The following is a 16,597-nucleotide window of genomic DNA, read 5'->3' on the forward strand; positions in this document are numbered from 1 at the left end:
CCAGCCTCTCCCCAACACACCAATAGGATCTGTGTTTTCCTCTAGACTCCCTGCTGGCACTCAGTGAGACTGTTTATTCTGGGATCCACAGAGGTAGGCGGGTGGGTGAGGAGGTTCCAGGCCAGGTGTGGGGTCACTTCGTGCCCATGTTCAGCGGCTCCACCCGCAGCCACAGCCCGCCCTCCGCGCGCAGGATCAGCTCCGGCTTCCGGCGCGGCTCCTTGTCGTCGGGCAGGACGCGGAAGCGCAGCAGTGTGAGCGCCAGCGCCACCTTCATCTCGCTCATGGCAAAAGTCTGTCCTATGCAGTTCCTGCGGAAGGGCAGGGTAGGGACTCTGACTGCACCGGGAACAAGACAGGCGTCCTCGTACTTAACTTGACCCGGCCCCCGCCGCGCCTGGTCAGCATGAAGGGCAGGAGGGACGGTGGCACGCCTGGGACACCGCTTGTGCATCTGCATCCCAGGAGCCCGGCTCAGCCGCGGCGCCCAATTCAGACCAGGGCGGAGCTCTGAGCACAGAGCAGCCACCCTGCACCTTCCAACCCCAAGCTCTGGTGACCGTTGGCATACCTTGTGCAAAGGACGGGAAGGAGACCCAAACCCCGACCATCCCAACCCCTTTTCCTTCCTCCTAGTCATGCTCAGATGCTTCCCCTTCACCCTAAGCCCTCTAGCCTCACCTGGGCCCGGCAGAAAAGGGAATAAAAGCCAGAGGTGACCTCTTCTGAGGGTTTTCTGGGTCAAAGCGAAAGGGGTCATAGATCTGCGGGTCAAGCAAAACTAAGCTGATGGGTCATGTCTGTCCAGCTCAGAAAGACGGAAGTGAAGACAGGAGAATGGCTTGGTTCCAAGTAGAACCCTTCCCAAGTCCTAGAGATAAAAGGAGGAGCCTCACCTCCGGGTCTGGCCAGACTGAAGGATTGTGATGAACTCCGAAAATGCTGATGACGCATGCGCTGCCTTTGGGTAGAAGACAGTCAGTACCAGGTCTGTGCTACCTCTAGGAACCCATTAACCCAGGGGACTCTTCCCAACTTGTGTGGGCACCTTTGGGGATGACTCGCCCATCCGGCAACACAATGTCCTGGATGCAGCCCCGGACTAGGTCTGTACCCGGAGGATGCAGCCGCAGACTCTCCTTGATGCACATGGTCAGGAAGGGCAGCTGGGCCAGGTCGTCCCTGAGGAAATCACCACACAATTAACCGTGAGCAAAACAGAGTCCCACTCAGCCTCACTACCATCCAGGGATACTAACCACCTTCACCTTCTTCAGTCAGACATATCAAAGATGTCTATTTGTTATTTTGATTGTTAACCAACGTCTCAAGCAATGAAGAATGACATTAAACTCCTGATCCTCCTGCCTCTGCCTTCCAAATTCTGAGATTATCAACTACCAAGAATGGCTCTAGACTGAAGAGTAAGCCTTAAAACTGAAAACCACAAAAATACAAGAAGAAAGCTTGACCTGGCATTAGAAATGTTTACAAGAAAACGCACCCTTCAAAAGATATCCTCAAGTGCTTCCATAAATTCAAAATAAAAAAGCTTTAAAATTTTTATTCACTGACCTTGGTGAGGTGGCACTTAGCCTCAGAAAGTGGAGGCAGGAGGATCGGGAGTTAGAGGCTAGCCTAGGCTACAGAAAATGCTGTCTTAAAAAAAAAAACTATATTGTGAAATAACAAAAGCAGAAATAAATATTCCTGGGCTGATGAAACAGCTCAGATGGTAAAAGAACCTGCCGCCAAGCTTGATTATATAAGGCCAATCCCTAGGACCCATATGATAGCAAAAGAGAGCAGACTGTAGCCTAGTTGTCTGCCACATGTGCGTGCAGACACACACACAAATAGATAAGTACATGAATGAATGAATGGACATAATTTAATTTTTTAGTAGAAGAAAAGTATCCTTTAAGGTGCTGTGTGTTGGTATTTGGTGAACAGTTTGGGGAAGCATTAGGAGATACGGGCTTGGTGAAGGAGGTGTATCACTGAAGGTAAACTCTGAGGTTTCAAAAGCCCATGTCAGGCCCAGTCTGTCTCTCTCCCTCCCTCCCTCTCTTTCTTCCTCTGTCTGCTTCTCCAGCACCATGTCACCGTAGTGATCCTCACAGCCCTCTGAAGCTGTAAGCAAGCCCAAGGAAATACTTTCTTCAGTATGCTGCCTTGGTTCACAGTGTCTCTCCCAGCAACGGAGCCCTAGGACATGCTGTGAGATGCCTGGAATACATAATGCTCTCCAGATTCAAGGCCAGGGTGAGCTATTCCTAGAAATGTGTCAGGTTTTCCAAATAATCAACATTTTCAACATCATCCAATAAAACTCTTGAGAGTTGTTTCCTTTTTAGGATTTATTTCTTTGTTAATATTTTCATTAACATGTATTTTGATTATATTCACCCCCACTCCCCTCTTTTGACTTCTTCCCCTTCTTGATGAAACCTCCCTAATTCCATGTTTTGTCTTCCTTCCTCCTTCCTTCCTTCCATTCTTTCTCACCTATTTATTTATTGTAACAACATGGCAATCCTTCTTTTCCAGCAGTGGGCATCACAGAACTTACACACTAGTCAAGTATCCACAACTAAACTGTGCCTCCACCTGAAAACCTTATTCTAATTAAAAGAGTTAAAGTTTACAAAGACAAGTCAATCTAAAAACTTAAATTGGGAGCCATGAATGGTGGCTCATACCTTGAATCCCAACTCTCTGGAATCAGAGGCAGGGGGATTTCTAAGTTGGAGGCCGCCCTGATCTACATAGTAAGTTGCAGGACAACTAGAGCTATATAGAGTGACCATCTCCAAAAAAAAAAAAAAAATTAAAGGAGCCCACCTACCATTTACTAAAACCTATTACAAAACCATAATAGCAAAAATGAGAATAACTTTTAAAACTATGTTACTCCACAAGAACATGGAAAGAGATATGTAGGATCCAGAATGAGGTGGGCACGTGGATACCTGAAAATACGACATTGACTGAAGGCTGCACACATGGCTGAGAAGTGGATAGGTAGATTAGGAGAGTTCAAAAAGAACTAGAAATAAGCAAACAAAAAGTGCTACCTCAACCAGGTGTGGAATTGCAGCTGTGAGGAGGTGAGGCCGGAGGATTAGAACGGTCAAGGATAGCCTCAGCCACACAGCAAGTGGGAAGCCACCAAGACCTTCATGAGAAGGGGTCTCAGAAAAGGGGGAAAATGTCTCCTCCAAACAGGGCAGATTCTCCCCCCCATAAAACATTAAACTTTTAAAGTGAATTAGCGTATCGGTCACTTCAAAGATTTGTCATTTCCTTGTGGTAGGAATATTCAAATCCTTTCCTCTGGTTATTTTGAGGTGTGCAACACATCCTTTTCAACTGGCAATGCCAGTGTCACAGTAGAGAAAAGAAATGCAACTCTGCCAGCTTTCCCAGCATCCATTGGGTGAACCCCTTCCCAGACAGGAGGAAGGGAAGCGATATTTTTATGACCTAGCAGGAAGGATGTTTAAGCATCTAGAGTAGAAAATACAAGAACAAATAAAGAAGAAACCAACATGAATGAGAAAATAATTTCTGTATATTAAGAGACTATGGACAAAATAGAATTCAGATGGGAGATTCAGTGATATCTACAATCACTGATATGTGTGTGTGTATAGACACACACACACACACACACACACACACATATATATATATATAAATTGCTGCAAATAAACAAGCAAATAACATGTGACCCAAAGGATATATTCTAGGATTTCTATAGGGTCAGACTCAAGATGTTAAAGAGAGAGATACCATGAAAGTAGAACAGAGGTAAGGTGTGGAAGGAGAAAGTGTAAAAAGGATCATACAGAAGATACTAGAAATGGGGCGAGAATCAAGAAAAAGAAATTAGGTTTGAAACGCCATAATGAACACTAACACACTGTATGCAAACTAATTAATGAATTAGATGGAGAGGTGTTCAAAGTGGGCATGTAATCCCTGAATGTAGAGGCATTAAGATACTGACTTCCAGGCCACCCTGCAGTACCCAGTATGGTGGCTCACACCCATAACAGCAACAAAGACCACATGGGCCTGCGCTCACCATTCAATCTCCTCAAGGTCACGGCCCCTCAGCAGCTCCTGCACCTCCTGCCGGCAGCGCTCTTGGTATTCCGGGTGCCTTGCCAGGTTGTACAGGGTCCAGGAGAGAGCACTGGCTGTGGTGTCGTGGCCTGAGGGGCACACAGGCAAACCTAGATCTCTGGCCATCTCAGCATCACAGGTGGGCAGTGCTCAGGATTAACACCCCCGGGAGGATAGGAAGGGGTGGATGAGTAGACATAGAAACTGGATAAAAGGAGTCAGGAGAGGAGTATCTAAGCTTGGTGCAAATTGACAAGATACCAAGGGTATAAATGGAGCCTCCTCCATGAGGCCCTTGGATTGACTGGTTGCTACCTCCTCTGTATTTGTACAGGACCCTCACCTCCAAACATGAAAGTATCAGCCTCTGCCCGAATGTCCTCATCAGACAGCTCCTTTCCATGTTCATCCTGAAGACAAAATGTGGCCCTCAATTCTTGCCATGTCTCAGGGCTGCTGAGCCTGATCTGACAGCTCTCATAGCCATTGTACTCACAGGACCCTGCCTTGTCTTCCCCAGAGCCTGCGCCACACTTCCCTCCTTGGTTTCCTACTATTGCTTGCTCCTTCCACACAGTGTTCAACAAAAGCACTCCTGTGGAATTTCTTTCTAACCTGCCCATGTTTTACAAGTACCATCGAAGGCTCTTCAGTATCCTTTTGACCAAATGCAGCATTTTCTATCTAACAAAGAACATTAACATTACTGTAACCTACATAAACCCACCTTGGCCAGCAAGAGCACATCAATGAAGTCCAAAGTCTTGGACTTAGCCTTGGACTTCAGGAACTCATCAACACTTTGGCTGGAGAGGGTGTGGCGTCTCTCCCTGATGACAGCATCTGTGAAGTCGTGCACCAGGTCACAGGCCTTGCGGAAGCGCTGCCCATCAGCAGTGAGGTAGTACAGGAAGTCCACATATAGGAAGAGCTGCTGGTACTTTTTTGCTACCAGGGAACTGAGCTCCAAGATGGCAGCAATGTATTCACTGGGAGACCTGCAGTTCAGGCCAGAGAGGAAGCAACTTAGCATACACAAAAATAAAACCAGAGAAGCTCCAGCCAGAGTCCCAGGTCCAGGATCCATCCTGAAAAGAGCATCCACAAAGCACAAATTCTGTTTCCTGTTCCCCACGAGTAGCTCTCTAACCCAGGTTTCCAGGGCATAAATGGACATCATTTCCTCTTCTCATTCACTCAGCATCTGCCCCTCCTCTTCTCCCTTGGCTTCTTGCGACTCTGCCCAGGCTCAGACCCTCCTCTCCTGGTTCCTTTCATCCTATATCTCCATGAATCTCCTTTGTTGATTAGATTGCCCAAGCTCACTGTAACCAGGACTCCCCTCTGTGACAGACACCTTCTCTTATGATCTGGGAAACTCAGGATGGAGTTCACACCCTTCTGGCTAGGCAACGCCTTTAAGATCTGGCCCCTAGCTGGAAATGGTGACTCTTGGCTGTGATCCCAACACATAGGAGGTGTATGCAGGAGGAACGGAAGTACAGTCCAATTTCATCTACATAGTGAGTTCCAGACCAGACTAACTACAGATTGAGATGCTGTCAAAAAAGAAAAGTGTGAAGGAAGAAAGCAAGGTAAACGAAAAAGGAAAGGAGGAAGGGCAAGGGAGACAAGGCTAAGAAAGAAAAGGTATGTGCACTTTAGAACTATCGGTGATGGTTACCTCGGTAATCTATGTAATATTGAGAGGCATATTTGAGATCAGAAAAACACACATCTGCATGGGGTAGGGAGTTTCTAGACAAGAAGTAAAAACCTCTCCATGTAGTCAGCCTCAAATCACTGTTTGAGAAGCAAAGATTAGGAAGCTCAGCCATCGCGGTGGGAGCTGCATTGCCCTGTCATTCCCCATCACGATGGACTGATACCAGTAGACAAACCATGTCCTTCCTTCTTAACATATTTTTCTTAGTCAGGCGTTGGTGGTTCACGCCTTTAGTCCCAGCACCCAGGCTGCAGAGGCAGGCGGATCTCTGTGAGTTTGAGGCCAGCATGGTCTACAGAGCAAGTTCCAGGATGGGCTCTAAAGCTACAGAGAAACTCTGTCTTGAAAAACGAAAATATAAATAAATAAACAAATAACTAAAATATGTTTTGCTTAGACATGTTGTCACAAAAACAAATCCAACACATCCTCCAACCTTGTTTCCGAGGTATGGCTTCATTGCCTGTTTCAGGTACCACTCATCTGCATCTCCTTGTCTTTACCCAAATAATTGAAACTCTGCAAGGACCATTTACTCTGTCTCCTTCTCCCGTGTCCTTCTATGGCAGTGTCACCCACCTCATTCAGGGAGCTCCCTCTTCTCACTCTTGCCAGTCCCTCCCCCCCAACCTTCTCTCTTGATCCATGGCACAGGTTTCTGGACCAACATAGGGACTCACTCTTGACAGTTGCTGTCAAAGCCAAAGAGGCATTTCTGCAGACTGTCCAACGTCATGAGGCTGATGTTCTCAAACATTTCCAGACGGGTGCTGCCTTCTGAGGCAAGACGTTTCCACTTGACCTTTCAAGAAGAGAACAAGGACGAGGCTAAGCCTTGGCCCCTTGAACCCGTGTCCCAGCAAAACATCAGGACATCCTCTCTGCTGGAACCAGCCTCTTGGTCTTCTGCCTCAGGTTCTACCTGACCCCAGAGAAGCCAGACTTGAATAGGAACAGAAGGTGGGACTGTAGGAAATAGAGATGCAGAGTTAGGAGTCAAGAGCTTTCAGTTAACTCCACCACCTTCTTGGTCAGGCTACTGCCCTCTCCAGTTACGACTAATCAAGCCTTCAACTTGAACGTATTTGTTGCCCCATAAGCCATACTTCAATGTCTGTTCATCACCACACTCTCTTATGGCTGGTGGACTTGAATTCGCTCCCTGACCCCTATGACCCTCAGATTTACCATCTATAATGTAACTGTCATAGTCACCTCTACCTCAGAGTAGTGCAGAAATTACAACAGACAACAGATCCTAGAAGTGGCATACAGTAGATGCTCAATAAGTGTTAGCAGTAGTTATCACCATCATTAGCACAATGGTAAGTGACTATAGATCAGCCTTTGCGATGAAATTGGGAGAGCAGTTCCCCTGGGAGAGGGAACCCATCTCACCAGATCTTCAATCTGAACTGAACTGAGAACTTGTTCTTCGCTCAGGAGCATTGTGAAAAAGACTCTGTGCTGTTGTGCTGAGATGTAGCTTGGAAAGCCACTGAGCATTCTGCCTCCTCTGTCTTTGAATGAATCAATATCTCTACTCTAGCAAAGCAATGATTCCCTAAGGATGATAAGGAATGAAGGGGAAGGCCTGGCTGCCCTACCAAGAATACTGCTGACAAAACCAGGGCCTTGCCCATGGGAGGCTAGCTAGTTGGAAGTGAATTATACTCAAGACCTGATGGACCTTGAACTTACAATTCTTCTGCCTCCACCTCCCCAGTGCTGGGAATACAACAGCATGTCACCATGACCAGCTGAAGGTCAATGAACTAAGAAAAGCCTACTGTGTAAACCTCGACAGTAACATGTTGGCTTTCCAGAACTTCTGTAAGATAAAGTAGATACTGGCCTTCTGTGATTCCTGTTTACATGCTAGAAGCATGACTCCATGGTGTCCTTCTGATCACCTTTAAGTTCAGATTACTAAAGATGGGGAAACTTGAGGTTCGGTGAGGAAAACTGATGTCCCAAAGTCCATGCAGCAGAAACACACCTTCAGACTACATTTGTCTAAAGTCATTCCCTGTTCTGCAGTGTTCTTTGTGGGACACTGAGTTTGAGGAACTCACGTGCATGATGTTCACGGTCTTGTTAAAAATCTTCACATAGGGCTTCAGGATGTCAAAGTGGAAGGCAGGTGTCAGCAGGCGGCGATGGCGGCTCCACTTGTCACCTGAACTCAGAAAGAGCCCATCCCCTGGAAGGGAAACCATGGCAGTGGGCAAAGGTGGAAGCTTCCTCTGATCCCCAAGGTGTCCCCTAATTCTCACCTGAAGTACTCACCCAGCCAGGGCTTCAGGAAGCCATAGAAAGTCATGTCCTTGGGAGCCACCAAAACTGCCATGAAGGAAAACAATCAGGGGTCATGGAGAGGGTATAAGGTGAACTTTGTGAAGTGGGGACCCCCAGCCCCAGGGCTCCCTACTTCCCCTCCAAACACAGGAAGGTGGGAAGGGAACAGGGACAAAGAAAACATGGAAGAGGAAGGTGAGACAAGACCAGACAAGACTGAAGCAGCAGAAAGAGAAAATGTCATCCTGGCAGGGAACAACATGCCCCCAGCATGCCTTCACATGGCTGCTACATGGTGCATTCTATCTTCCATATCTGAGCTCAGCACAGCACTCTACAGGCCTTTGCAAAGACCTAGGACACACTGTCATTGGCAGCTCTCTGACATGGCCTGACACATCCTGGTATGTATGACACATGTCATCACAACATGTCATAGACACAACACACATGATATTCCCTGGCATGACACAACATGGGTGTGTAAAAGTCTGGCATGACCTAATTATGCTCTTCAGATAATCCCAGATTGGCACTGAAATATGCTCCCTTTTGAGTCTCGAATGTGGCCTAGAAATGTCCCAGACACCTCTAGTTCTCTCTCCTATGCCACACTAAGCATTAAGTGTTCAGAATTAAGGGCATCTCTATTCTCAGAGCCATGTGCCTCTGCCCTCTCCAGCCATCAAGCAGCCCCAGGACCAACCATACACAGCTAACCCATCTGGACTCCAGTGGGCAGCCCCTGCAGTACTCGGCATACCATCTCTGTCCCAAACCATCTCCATCTTTGAGTTGCCTTTAAGGTGGCTGGGACGGCCAAGACTCATTGAACTAAGCAGAAGAAACAGGGTGGGTTATCTATAACTTTATCTAGAATCACAGAATTTTCCTTGGTGGTTGAATGACTAGAACACATCTTTCCTAGCAAGAAGATAAGGTCCTCAAAGAAGAAAATAGAACTAGAAGATGAAGATTCCTGATTGCACTGTAAGGTATCTAGAATCAACTGTACCTAAAGACCCCTCTCGCAGACATAATTCTTGTGGATGAGGAGATAGCTCAGTCAGTAGAATACTTGCTTTGCAAGCATTAAGAATCTAAGTTTCATCCCAAGAGCCCATGTAAAAATGTCAGCATGGTGGTGCCACTGTTGTGAAGGAAGAATTAGGAGGATCCCTGAGGCTTACTGGATAGCAAGGCTAGCTTCACTGGTGAGCTCCCGCCAGTGAGGGACAAAGTTGACAGTGGTCCTAGAAATGACAAGAAGGGTTGTCCTCTGTCCTCCACATACATGCATATACACATGCGTGTGCACCCACCAACACATATATACACACATAAACATTCATAAAAGAGAGTCTTCATCCCAGTTCTAGGGATGGAACCTAAAGCTTGTTCTTGGTAGATAAGTTTTCAACCACTGAGCTACATCCCCAGTCAAGATAAGAAACAGAGAAGAGGCCAAGATTTGGGATCCTGGGAGAGATACCTGGGGCATGGAGCAGGGGGGCAATGAATGCAGGGTCGACAAGCTTTAGCACAGGGATGACAGGTCCCAGCCAACAGAGTTGGACATCTCGGAAGACCTTGCTCATCTCAGTCACCATCTGCATGCCTTCCTCATTGTTCTGGATCTGAGGATGAAGAAAGCAGAGGCTAGTCCTGGCAGGTGTACCAGATGCTCCTACTCTGCCCATCACACTCCACCCTTCTCACCCTCCTTCTCAGGTTATTCATCTTTGGTTCTTGCTAAGTCCACCAGGGTTCACTACGTGTGTCTCTTACTGTACCTATGTTTCTGTCTACATACCTTTCTCTGATGTGTAACTCTCTTCATCTCTCTGTTTTGTGATCTAAATATAGACGATGGATGGATGGATGGATGGATGGATGGATGGATGGATGGATGGATGGATTGATGGGTAGGTGGGTGGGTAGATGGATGGATGGCTAGGTGGATGAATACATACATACATGCACACACATACATACATAGGATAAATGATACAGTTGTATAGACTAATATATATGAACCTAGAATGATAGTAGATAAATAGGTATATAGATAGATACATAGATAGATACATAGATATATACATAGATAGATACATAGATAGATAGATACATAGATACATAGATGATATAAATAAATACATGATAGATCCTTTATGCAGACAACAGAAAGATGTGTAACTGAAAGGAGAAAATTATTAGATAAATCTAATATTTTTTCTTAACTATAAGTGTCCTTTTTTCTTCTCTCCATTTCCTTCATCTGCTCACTTCCTGGGCTTGTTAGTTTTTATCAACTTGACACAAGCCAGAGTCATCTGAAAAGAGGAAACACAAACTGTATAAACACCTCTAGCAGACTGGCCTCTAAGGAAGTCTGCAGGCATTTTCTGTATTAATGATTGATATAGGAGGGCCCAGCCTTCTGCGTGTGGAGCAACTATTGGAGAGGTGATTCTGAGAGGTGTAAGAAAAGCAGCTGAACGTGAGCCTAGGGAACAAGGCAGTAAGCAGCACTCCTCCATAGCCCTGCTTCAGTTCCTGCCCTGACTTCCATTCATGGATGTAAGCTGAATAAACTCTTCCCTCCCCATGTTGCTTTTGGTCATGGTGTTTTATCACAGTAATAGAGAAACAAACTAGAATATACCCCGCTCCTCTATCTTTCTTTCTCTCTGTCTCTGTTCTCTCTGTCTCTGTCTTTTAGTCTCTCTGTCTCTGTCTTAGTCTGTGTGTGTCTGTGTGTCCGTGTGTGTGTCTGTGTGTCCGTGTGTGTGTATGTGTGTCTGTGTATCTCCCTTTGTCTCTATGGGATTCTTCCCATATGATCTTTCTCATCTCCAAATTCCAATTCATATTTTGTTTAGCCCTCCCCACTTTCTCCACTCTTCCCTTTAGCAGTAAACCAATAATTTCACTCCACCCAGCTCTCTCTCTCTTACTTGTCCCCGAACCACAGAGCACAGCCTACTAACACCAGCTCTGAGCAGGCATCTCCCCAGCTTCACAGCAAAGAATCTTAAAGGTTTCCAAATCTTGGTTCCCTACTCAGGAGAGATGTAAACATAAAAGTCATCTAAGGAGGAAGCAGATGGGCAGCTCAGGAGCTGGACCCTTGGGTAAGAAGGCAGGCTTATGGGGACGGGGGTGAGAGGAGAATGGCAGGGAAACTGTGTGATGTCGGGAGAAGACGGAGCCAGCAGTAGACACAAAAAGGCGACAGAGATCTGTGGGATACAAGTGAGGGTGTCATCCTGAAGCCTGTGACAATGATATTCCTGGAAAGAAGGGACCTCCCCGTTAGAGTAGAAGGCTGTGGAGAGATGGATGAGGTAGTGTCTGCATCTGGCATTCACAAGGTTGACAGGGTCTGCATCTGGCAATCACAAGGTTGACAGGGTCTGCATCTGGCAATCACAAGGTTGACAGGATGAGGAACAGGAGGAGGAAAGCAGGCAGAGAATGAAAATGACTCACGGGATTGCAGGGTAAGCAGTTGGGAGGTCAGTACAGAAGGAATCATACTGAACTGGATGGATAGGAGCAAACATGGGGAAAACATATCAGAAAACATGGAGGTGAGGTGAGATCATCAGAAGTGAAGACTTCACAATGTCTATGAAAGAAAACCTTATTGGCGAGAACTTTAGACCCTAAGTGCTGAGGGACGTGGGAGCTAAGGTGGTTTTGAGAGGGGGGCTGGAAGGAGACTACCACATTGGGATGTAGAGAGGAAGGAGGAGGTCCTGAGGTGACCTGTGATGAGAGGCAGTGGCAAGAGGAGCTGGAAAAAAAGAGGGTTGCGGTGACAATGGCACTGGTGGTGGCAGCCTTACAGGTGACATCCATCCAACGCAAGGTGTGGCTCTTGCAACAGGGAGCCAATGCAGCATGGAGCAAGGGGCACTGTGGATGGAGGGTGTTGAGTTACAGCCCCTTCCAGAAGCTTAGGTCTGTGTGAGAGGCCAGAGTGATCCCTAATAAAAAAAGAAAACGGTCCTTTTGTGCTGTGACTCGCTGAAAGAGCGGCACACACAAGATACTGGCTGTTACATTCTGGCATGACAAAATTTAAAAACTCCTCAGCTTTGACCCAAAATGGACGTTATAGTCAGCTGATAAACCTTGAGAGCCGAAGACAAAACAAGAAAGGACAAAGTCCAAGCTGCTGGAGGAATGAGACTGCACGCATCTCTTTTCTGCCCCACAGAGCCCCGGTAGGTGGAGGTCGGGAAAACAGCTCATTTCAATAGGGCAAGTAACAGCCCAGAGAGGTACAGACACTGGCCTGCGATCAACAGCCATGGGTCAAGAAAAGGCCAGACTTTGGAGATGCTAAAGTGACACCTCAAATCCAACAGCAGAAAGTTAACGGACCAGGGATGTCCCTGCTCTGAGCAGACCACTCTGGGAGCTCCTGAGTAGGGCAAACATGCACAAATCAGAGCGAGAGACCTCAGACCGTGAGTCCCAGTGGGGATGTGATGCCAAGCAGGTTTAGATTGGGAAAGAAAAGAGAAGAAGACTTCAGAGCATAGGGGTGTGAGGTTCTAGAGGTGGATTTGCTGGGACAGCGAGAAGAGAGGAGCTCCCTCACCGCTCTGCCGTCCTACGCCCCTGCCTTTTCCTACCTCCGGATCCTTGATCCCCATTCGTCATGTCCGTTTATTATCAGATATCCACCCAACCCGACCCATCCTCCTGCCACTCCCACCGTGCCCAGGTGTCCCCAAAACCAGTTCTTCTTAGGGGCCTGAGGGAAGCATCTGAGGTGGGCGCATTTCTCATAGAAGGAGTAAGCCCAGGCCAGAATTTTCGCCACGAGCCACGAAGCCCCGAAGAGCAGCAGAAGATGCCAGGGGGAGGCCAGCACTGGGTCCACACTCAGCCAGGACCAGCTCAATGACTGCATCCTGTAGGGTAGATGAACACAGGTGAGATTTTCAGGCCTAGGAGAGCAACTCCAGAGCTGTGGGCTGTGACTCTGTGGATTAGGGGAGCAGTGGGAAGGGAGTGAAGACTTGCACTCTTGCTGGGAGAGTCAAGTGAAAGAGCTGAGGTGGAACAAGATGGGGAGGGGCTATTGGGGGCAACCGGTCAGCATCTAGAACCGACCAGTTTGAAACTCAGGCTAGCTCTATGGAGCCACCCAAGTTGTGATAGAGCTGTCCCCCCCACACGGAGTCAGGACGCTCTCTGCCAGCCCCCAGCCTGGTACCTTCTCTCGGAAGCAGCTCGTGCAGGAGGACCTCTTCTTGTCTTCTCTGGAATTTATTTATGCCGTTTCTGACCTGCAGTAGCTGTGTAGATGGTTGGACTGAATGAATCCACCCCTCCCAGGGTCAGCTGCTTCTCTCCTACTTGGGCAGGGTGAGGTTTCAAGCACACGCGCGCACACACACACACACACACACGCACGCACGCACGCACGCACGCACACACACACACACGCACCTGAGATGGCAGTCTGGGCTCATTTTAGGCTGGACTCTGACCCAGTAAATACTCAGCATTCCTCAGAAACCTTGAAACGTGGGCTTCTGTTTGCCAGGACAAGCCATTGCATTCCTATCTCTCCTACACTCCCCACCCAACCTCCAGAAAGGACACCTAGTTCTTTTTAACTCAAGCCTCCAACAGATAGAACCCCTAGGCTAGTTCTCAGGCTCTTGCAGCTAGCATGCCCTCCTTCCACTGCAAAATCACCCCTTAGAACCTGCAGAGCTCTCTCACCGGTTTTGCTGTCTTGTCTGGCTTAGCTGGGAAAACTCACCTGGAATCTAAGGAGAAAGCAGAAGCGTGAAGGAAAGGGGTCAAACTGAAAAAGGCCAGAAGCAGCGTGCAGGAAAGCAAGACAGTTAGGAATCGCCTATGTCCCTAGCATGGAAGTTTAGCGTTATCATTAAAGCATACACATTTTGTCCAGAAACTGCTCTGGATTTGCTTTATGCTGGGCTCATCAGCCACTGAAATCTCCCATGGCCACATTTCCGATTTCTTAGAGAGGAAACAAGGTCATTGAGGAATCCCAACAGCTCCCCCCTCAAATAGGTCATAAAGAACAATGGGTGGCTAGCTCTAGGCCCTGAAACAGGGTGTGAAGAGAATAATGACAGTCCATACATAGAAAGGGTAATGGTAAGTGGCCAGCTCCTGATGGGTCAGCTCAGGATCCAAAAACCAGATGTGAAGGATAACAGAGTCTAGTGGTCCGTGATAAGGTCAGACTAAAGCAACTTCATGACTTCCTTTCCAGGGAGCTTGACAGAGTGCTGTTCCCCTTTCTGCAATTAAACTTTCAACCTCAGGAACAATTATACCTACATGCGTGTTCTAACATTTTGCACAACTATTTCTGTAAGAAGTTGGAATCAGTTCAGGACCCCCAAGACCGAGTTCTCAGCAAAAAGGAGATTTATTTTCCCCAGAGGGACAGAGGGCAGGGAATAAGAGACAAAGACAGATGACAGAGGATGAGGGAGAAGGGGAAGTTAACAGGGAGAGGGGCAGAGGTATTTGTCTCAGAAGGCAAAGGGCTGCCTCTGGATAGAGAGGAGACAGATGTGTGGCCCATAGGCAAATGGTTGTTTATAAAGGGAAAGGGGGAAGCCCCATGTTAGGATGAGATATTTAGCTTTAATTGGGCTCATTAATTAGGTAAACCAAAGGGAGCTTTTGATTGCTGGACTTGGTAGTGTTAATGCAAGAACAAGACAACTACCACACTTTAAAGTCAAATTTGAAGTAAGTTCTAATTAAATACTGGGCAGGTAGATGGACTCTGCCCTGGTCCATATCCAGGTTCCTGGGAAATGGCCCAGAATCAAGTATGGCAAGGACTTAACAAGAAAAACTCATAATTCATTGCACTTCCCATTAGGTCCAATCAGAGGCTACAATGTTTCCTGCTATGTACATTCTCCCAGCCACATATGATCAAGCACATCCGGTACAGATGGGTCAAACAAACTTGTTTAGGGGAGTGAACACATGTGGCCTCCATCATTTCAGGAACGATCTGTCCTTGGGGCTTGCAGATTTTTTTTTTGTTTCATGGATTTCTTAGGCATAGTAATTGAAACTTAAAATGTAACTTCAGCTCTCAAACCTGCTCATTTTCTAAGAGTATATTCCTGCTTCCTTCCTTTCTCTTATTAAAATTCTAAGTCTTTTCTATGACACTGTGTCTCAACCAAATTCTCTTTCCACACACAGAAACTGATACTGCTGCTGGGATCAAGACTAGAAGAAACTGATGACCTCCTCAGGACATTGCAAATCCTTGGAAGGACCTGAGAGCACACACTGACTTCCACAGTCAGGAAGAAGTGTGCACTGAAAACACACCTGTCTGAAGCCCCACCCAGGGTTTGGGGTTACACAGACTTTGCCCTTCCCAACCCCATAATCACAGGTGTCAGTTTCTAAAATTAACTTATCAAGCTATAAATAAACAAAGATTACCCCTATAATCAGGCCATTGGGGAGATTGACGCAAGAGGAATATGAACCAAGGCCAACCTGGGCTAGATATGATAAGATAAATGTATGACATTTAGCAAAATCTGATCTTCAGCTAAATTACATAGACCCTGATATAATGGTCACAATAGTTAATCATCACTGTCGTCTTGACTGGATCTAGAATCACCATGGAAGTAGACCTCTGGGGGTGCCCAGGAGAGTCTTTCAGAAGGTTTGAATGACTACCCTGAATGTGGGCAGCTTCATTTTCAGGACTGTGTTCTCTGGCTAAATAAAAATAAGAAAATGAGACAAATACCACACATAACCTCTTTGCTTCCTGACTTAAGATATCATGTGACCAGCTGCCTCATGCTCTTGCCTCCATATGTTTCCACCATGATGGAAGGGACCCTTGGGCAAAAAGAATCTCTTCATTCCTTGACTTACTTTTCCAGGTACTTTATCGGTGAGAAGAGAAAAGTAGCTAATACAGGAAATCTATATGAGGAATGAGGTCATTAGTGTGATAACCTAACCACATTCGGAGCAATTTGGGGCTGGTTTGTTGAAGGAACATGGAAGAGTTTGAGATTCTGTGATATACAACCCCTGGATTACTATAAGCAGAGCGGAATGGGATGTTCTGATTGTGGTTGCTAATGTTATAAGTTTTGATTGTTTAAGAGATCTATAAAACAAAAAGCACCTCTAGCCTGTAAGTCCCTCTAGCCTTCATGGAATGCTGGAGACTGTTGGTCACCTAAAATAACAAACCACGTGTTTTCCCTTCTGTTAATGCATTTGGTTGCTCCGGTTGCACAGGATATTTGCTTGATAACACGTGGACAGCACGTGTGCTTGTCTCTGATCACTTGAAGGCAGGAAGTATGTAGCCTTGTGTGTTTTGTCTTTTTAAGTCCCTCGCTAACATAATTAATCACAATACTCTATGCATTAGAC

The 16,597-nt window shown here is 46.7% G+C and overlaps 1 protein-coding gene across 2 annotated transcripts; it reads right to left on the bottom strand.

The window, feature by feature from the left end:
* LOC119806241 (cytochrome P450 4F5-like) lies at positions 1–13,918 on the bottom strand. 2 transcript variants are annotated; one of them, XM_038317842.1, is made up of 14 exons: positions 13,904–13,918; positions 13,389–13,470; positions 12,885–13,083; positions 9,648–9,792; positions 8,147–8,200; positions 7,933–8,060; positions 6,538–6,659; positions 4,859–5,129; positions 4,475–4,541; positions 4,091–4,220; positions 1,049–1,182; positions 897–961; positions 682–764; positions 1–311 (listed from the first exon to the last, which is right to left on the bottom strand). In XM_038317842.1, exons 3-14 carry the CDS (start codon positions 13,080–13,082, stop codon positions 134–136), a joined length of 1,575 nt encoding a protein of 524 aa, XP_038173770.1. In that variant the 5' UTR covers position 13,083; positions 13,389–13,470; positions 13,904–13,918; the 3' UTR covers positions 1–133. The 2 variants fall into 2 exon arrangements, with proteins under 2 accessions (XP_038173770.1, XP_038173769.1); XM_038317841.1 differs by lacking the exons at positions 12,885–13,083; positions 13,389–13,470; positions 13,904–13,918 and having other exon boundaries at positions 9,648–10,008.
* Positions 13,919–16,597: the final 2,679 nt, after the last annotated feature.

The sequence above is a fragment of the Arvicola amphibius genome, chromosome 2 (assembly GCF_903992535.2).
Source record: "Arvicola amphibius chromosome 2, mArvAmp1.2, whole genome shotgun sequence".
NCBI classification, from domain to species: Eukaryota; Metazoa; Chordata; class Mammalia; order Rodentia; family Cricetidae; genus Arvicola; species Arvicola amphibius.

Coding starts and splice junctions, on each gene's coding strand:
- LOC119806241 (XM_038317842.1), bottom strand. CDS start 13,082: ATGCAGTCATTGAGCTGGTCCTGGCTGAGTGTGGACCCAGTGCTGGCC. Junction 8,061..8,146: donor CTTCCTGAAGCCCTGGCTGG/GTGAGTACTTCA, acceptor TTTCCCTTCCAG/GGGATGGGCTCTTTCTGAGT. Junction 5,130..6,537: donor TTTGACAGCAACTGTCAAGA/GTGAGTCCCTAT, acceptor CCTGAACTGCAG/GTCTCCCAGTGAATACATTG.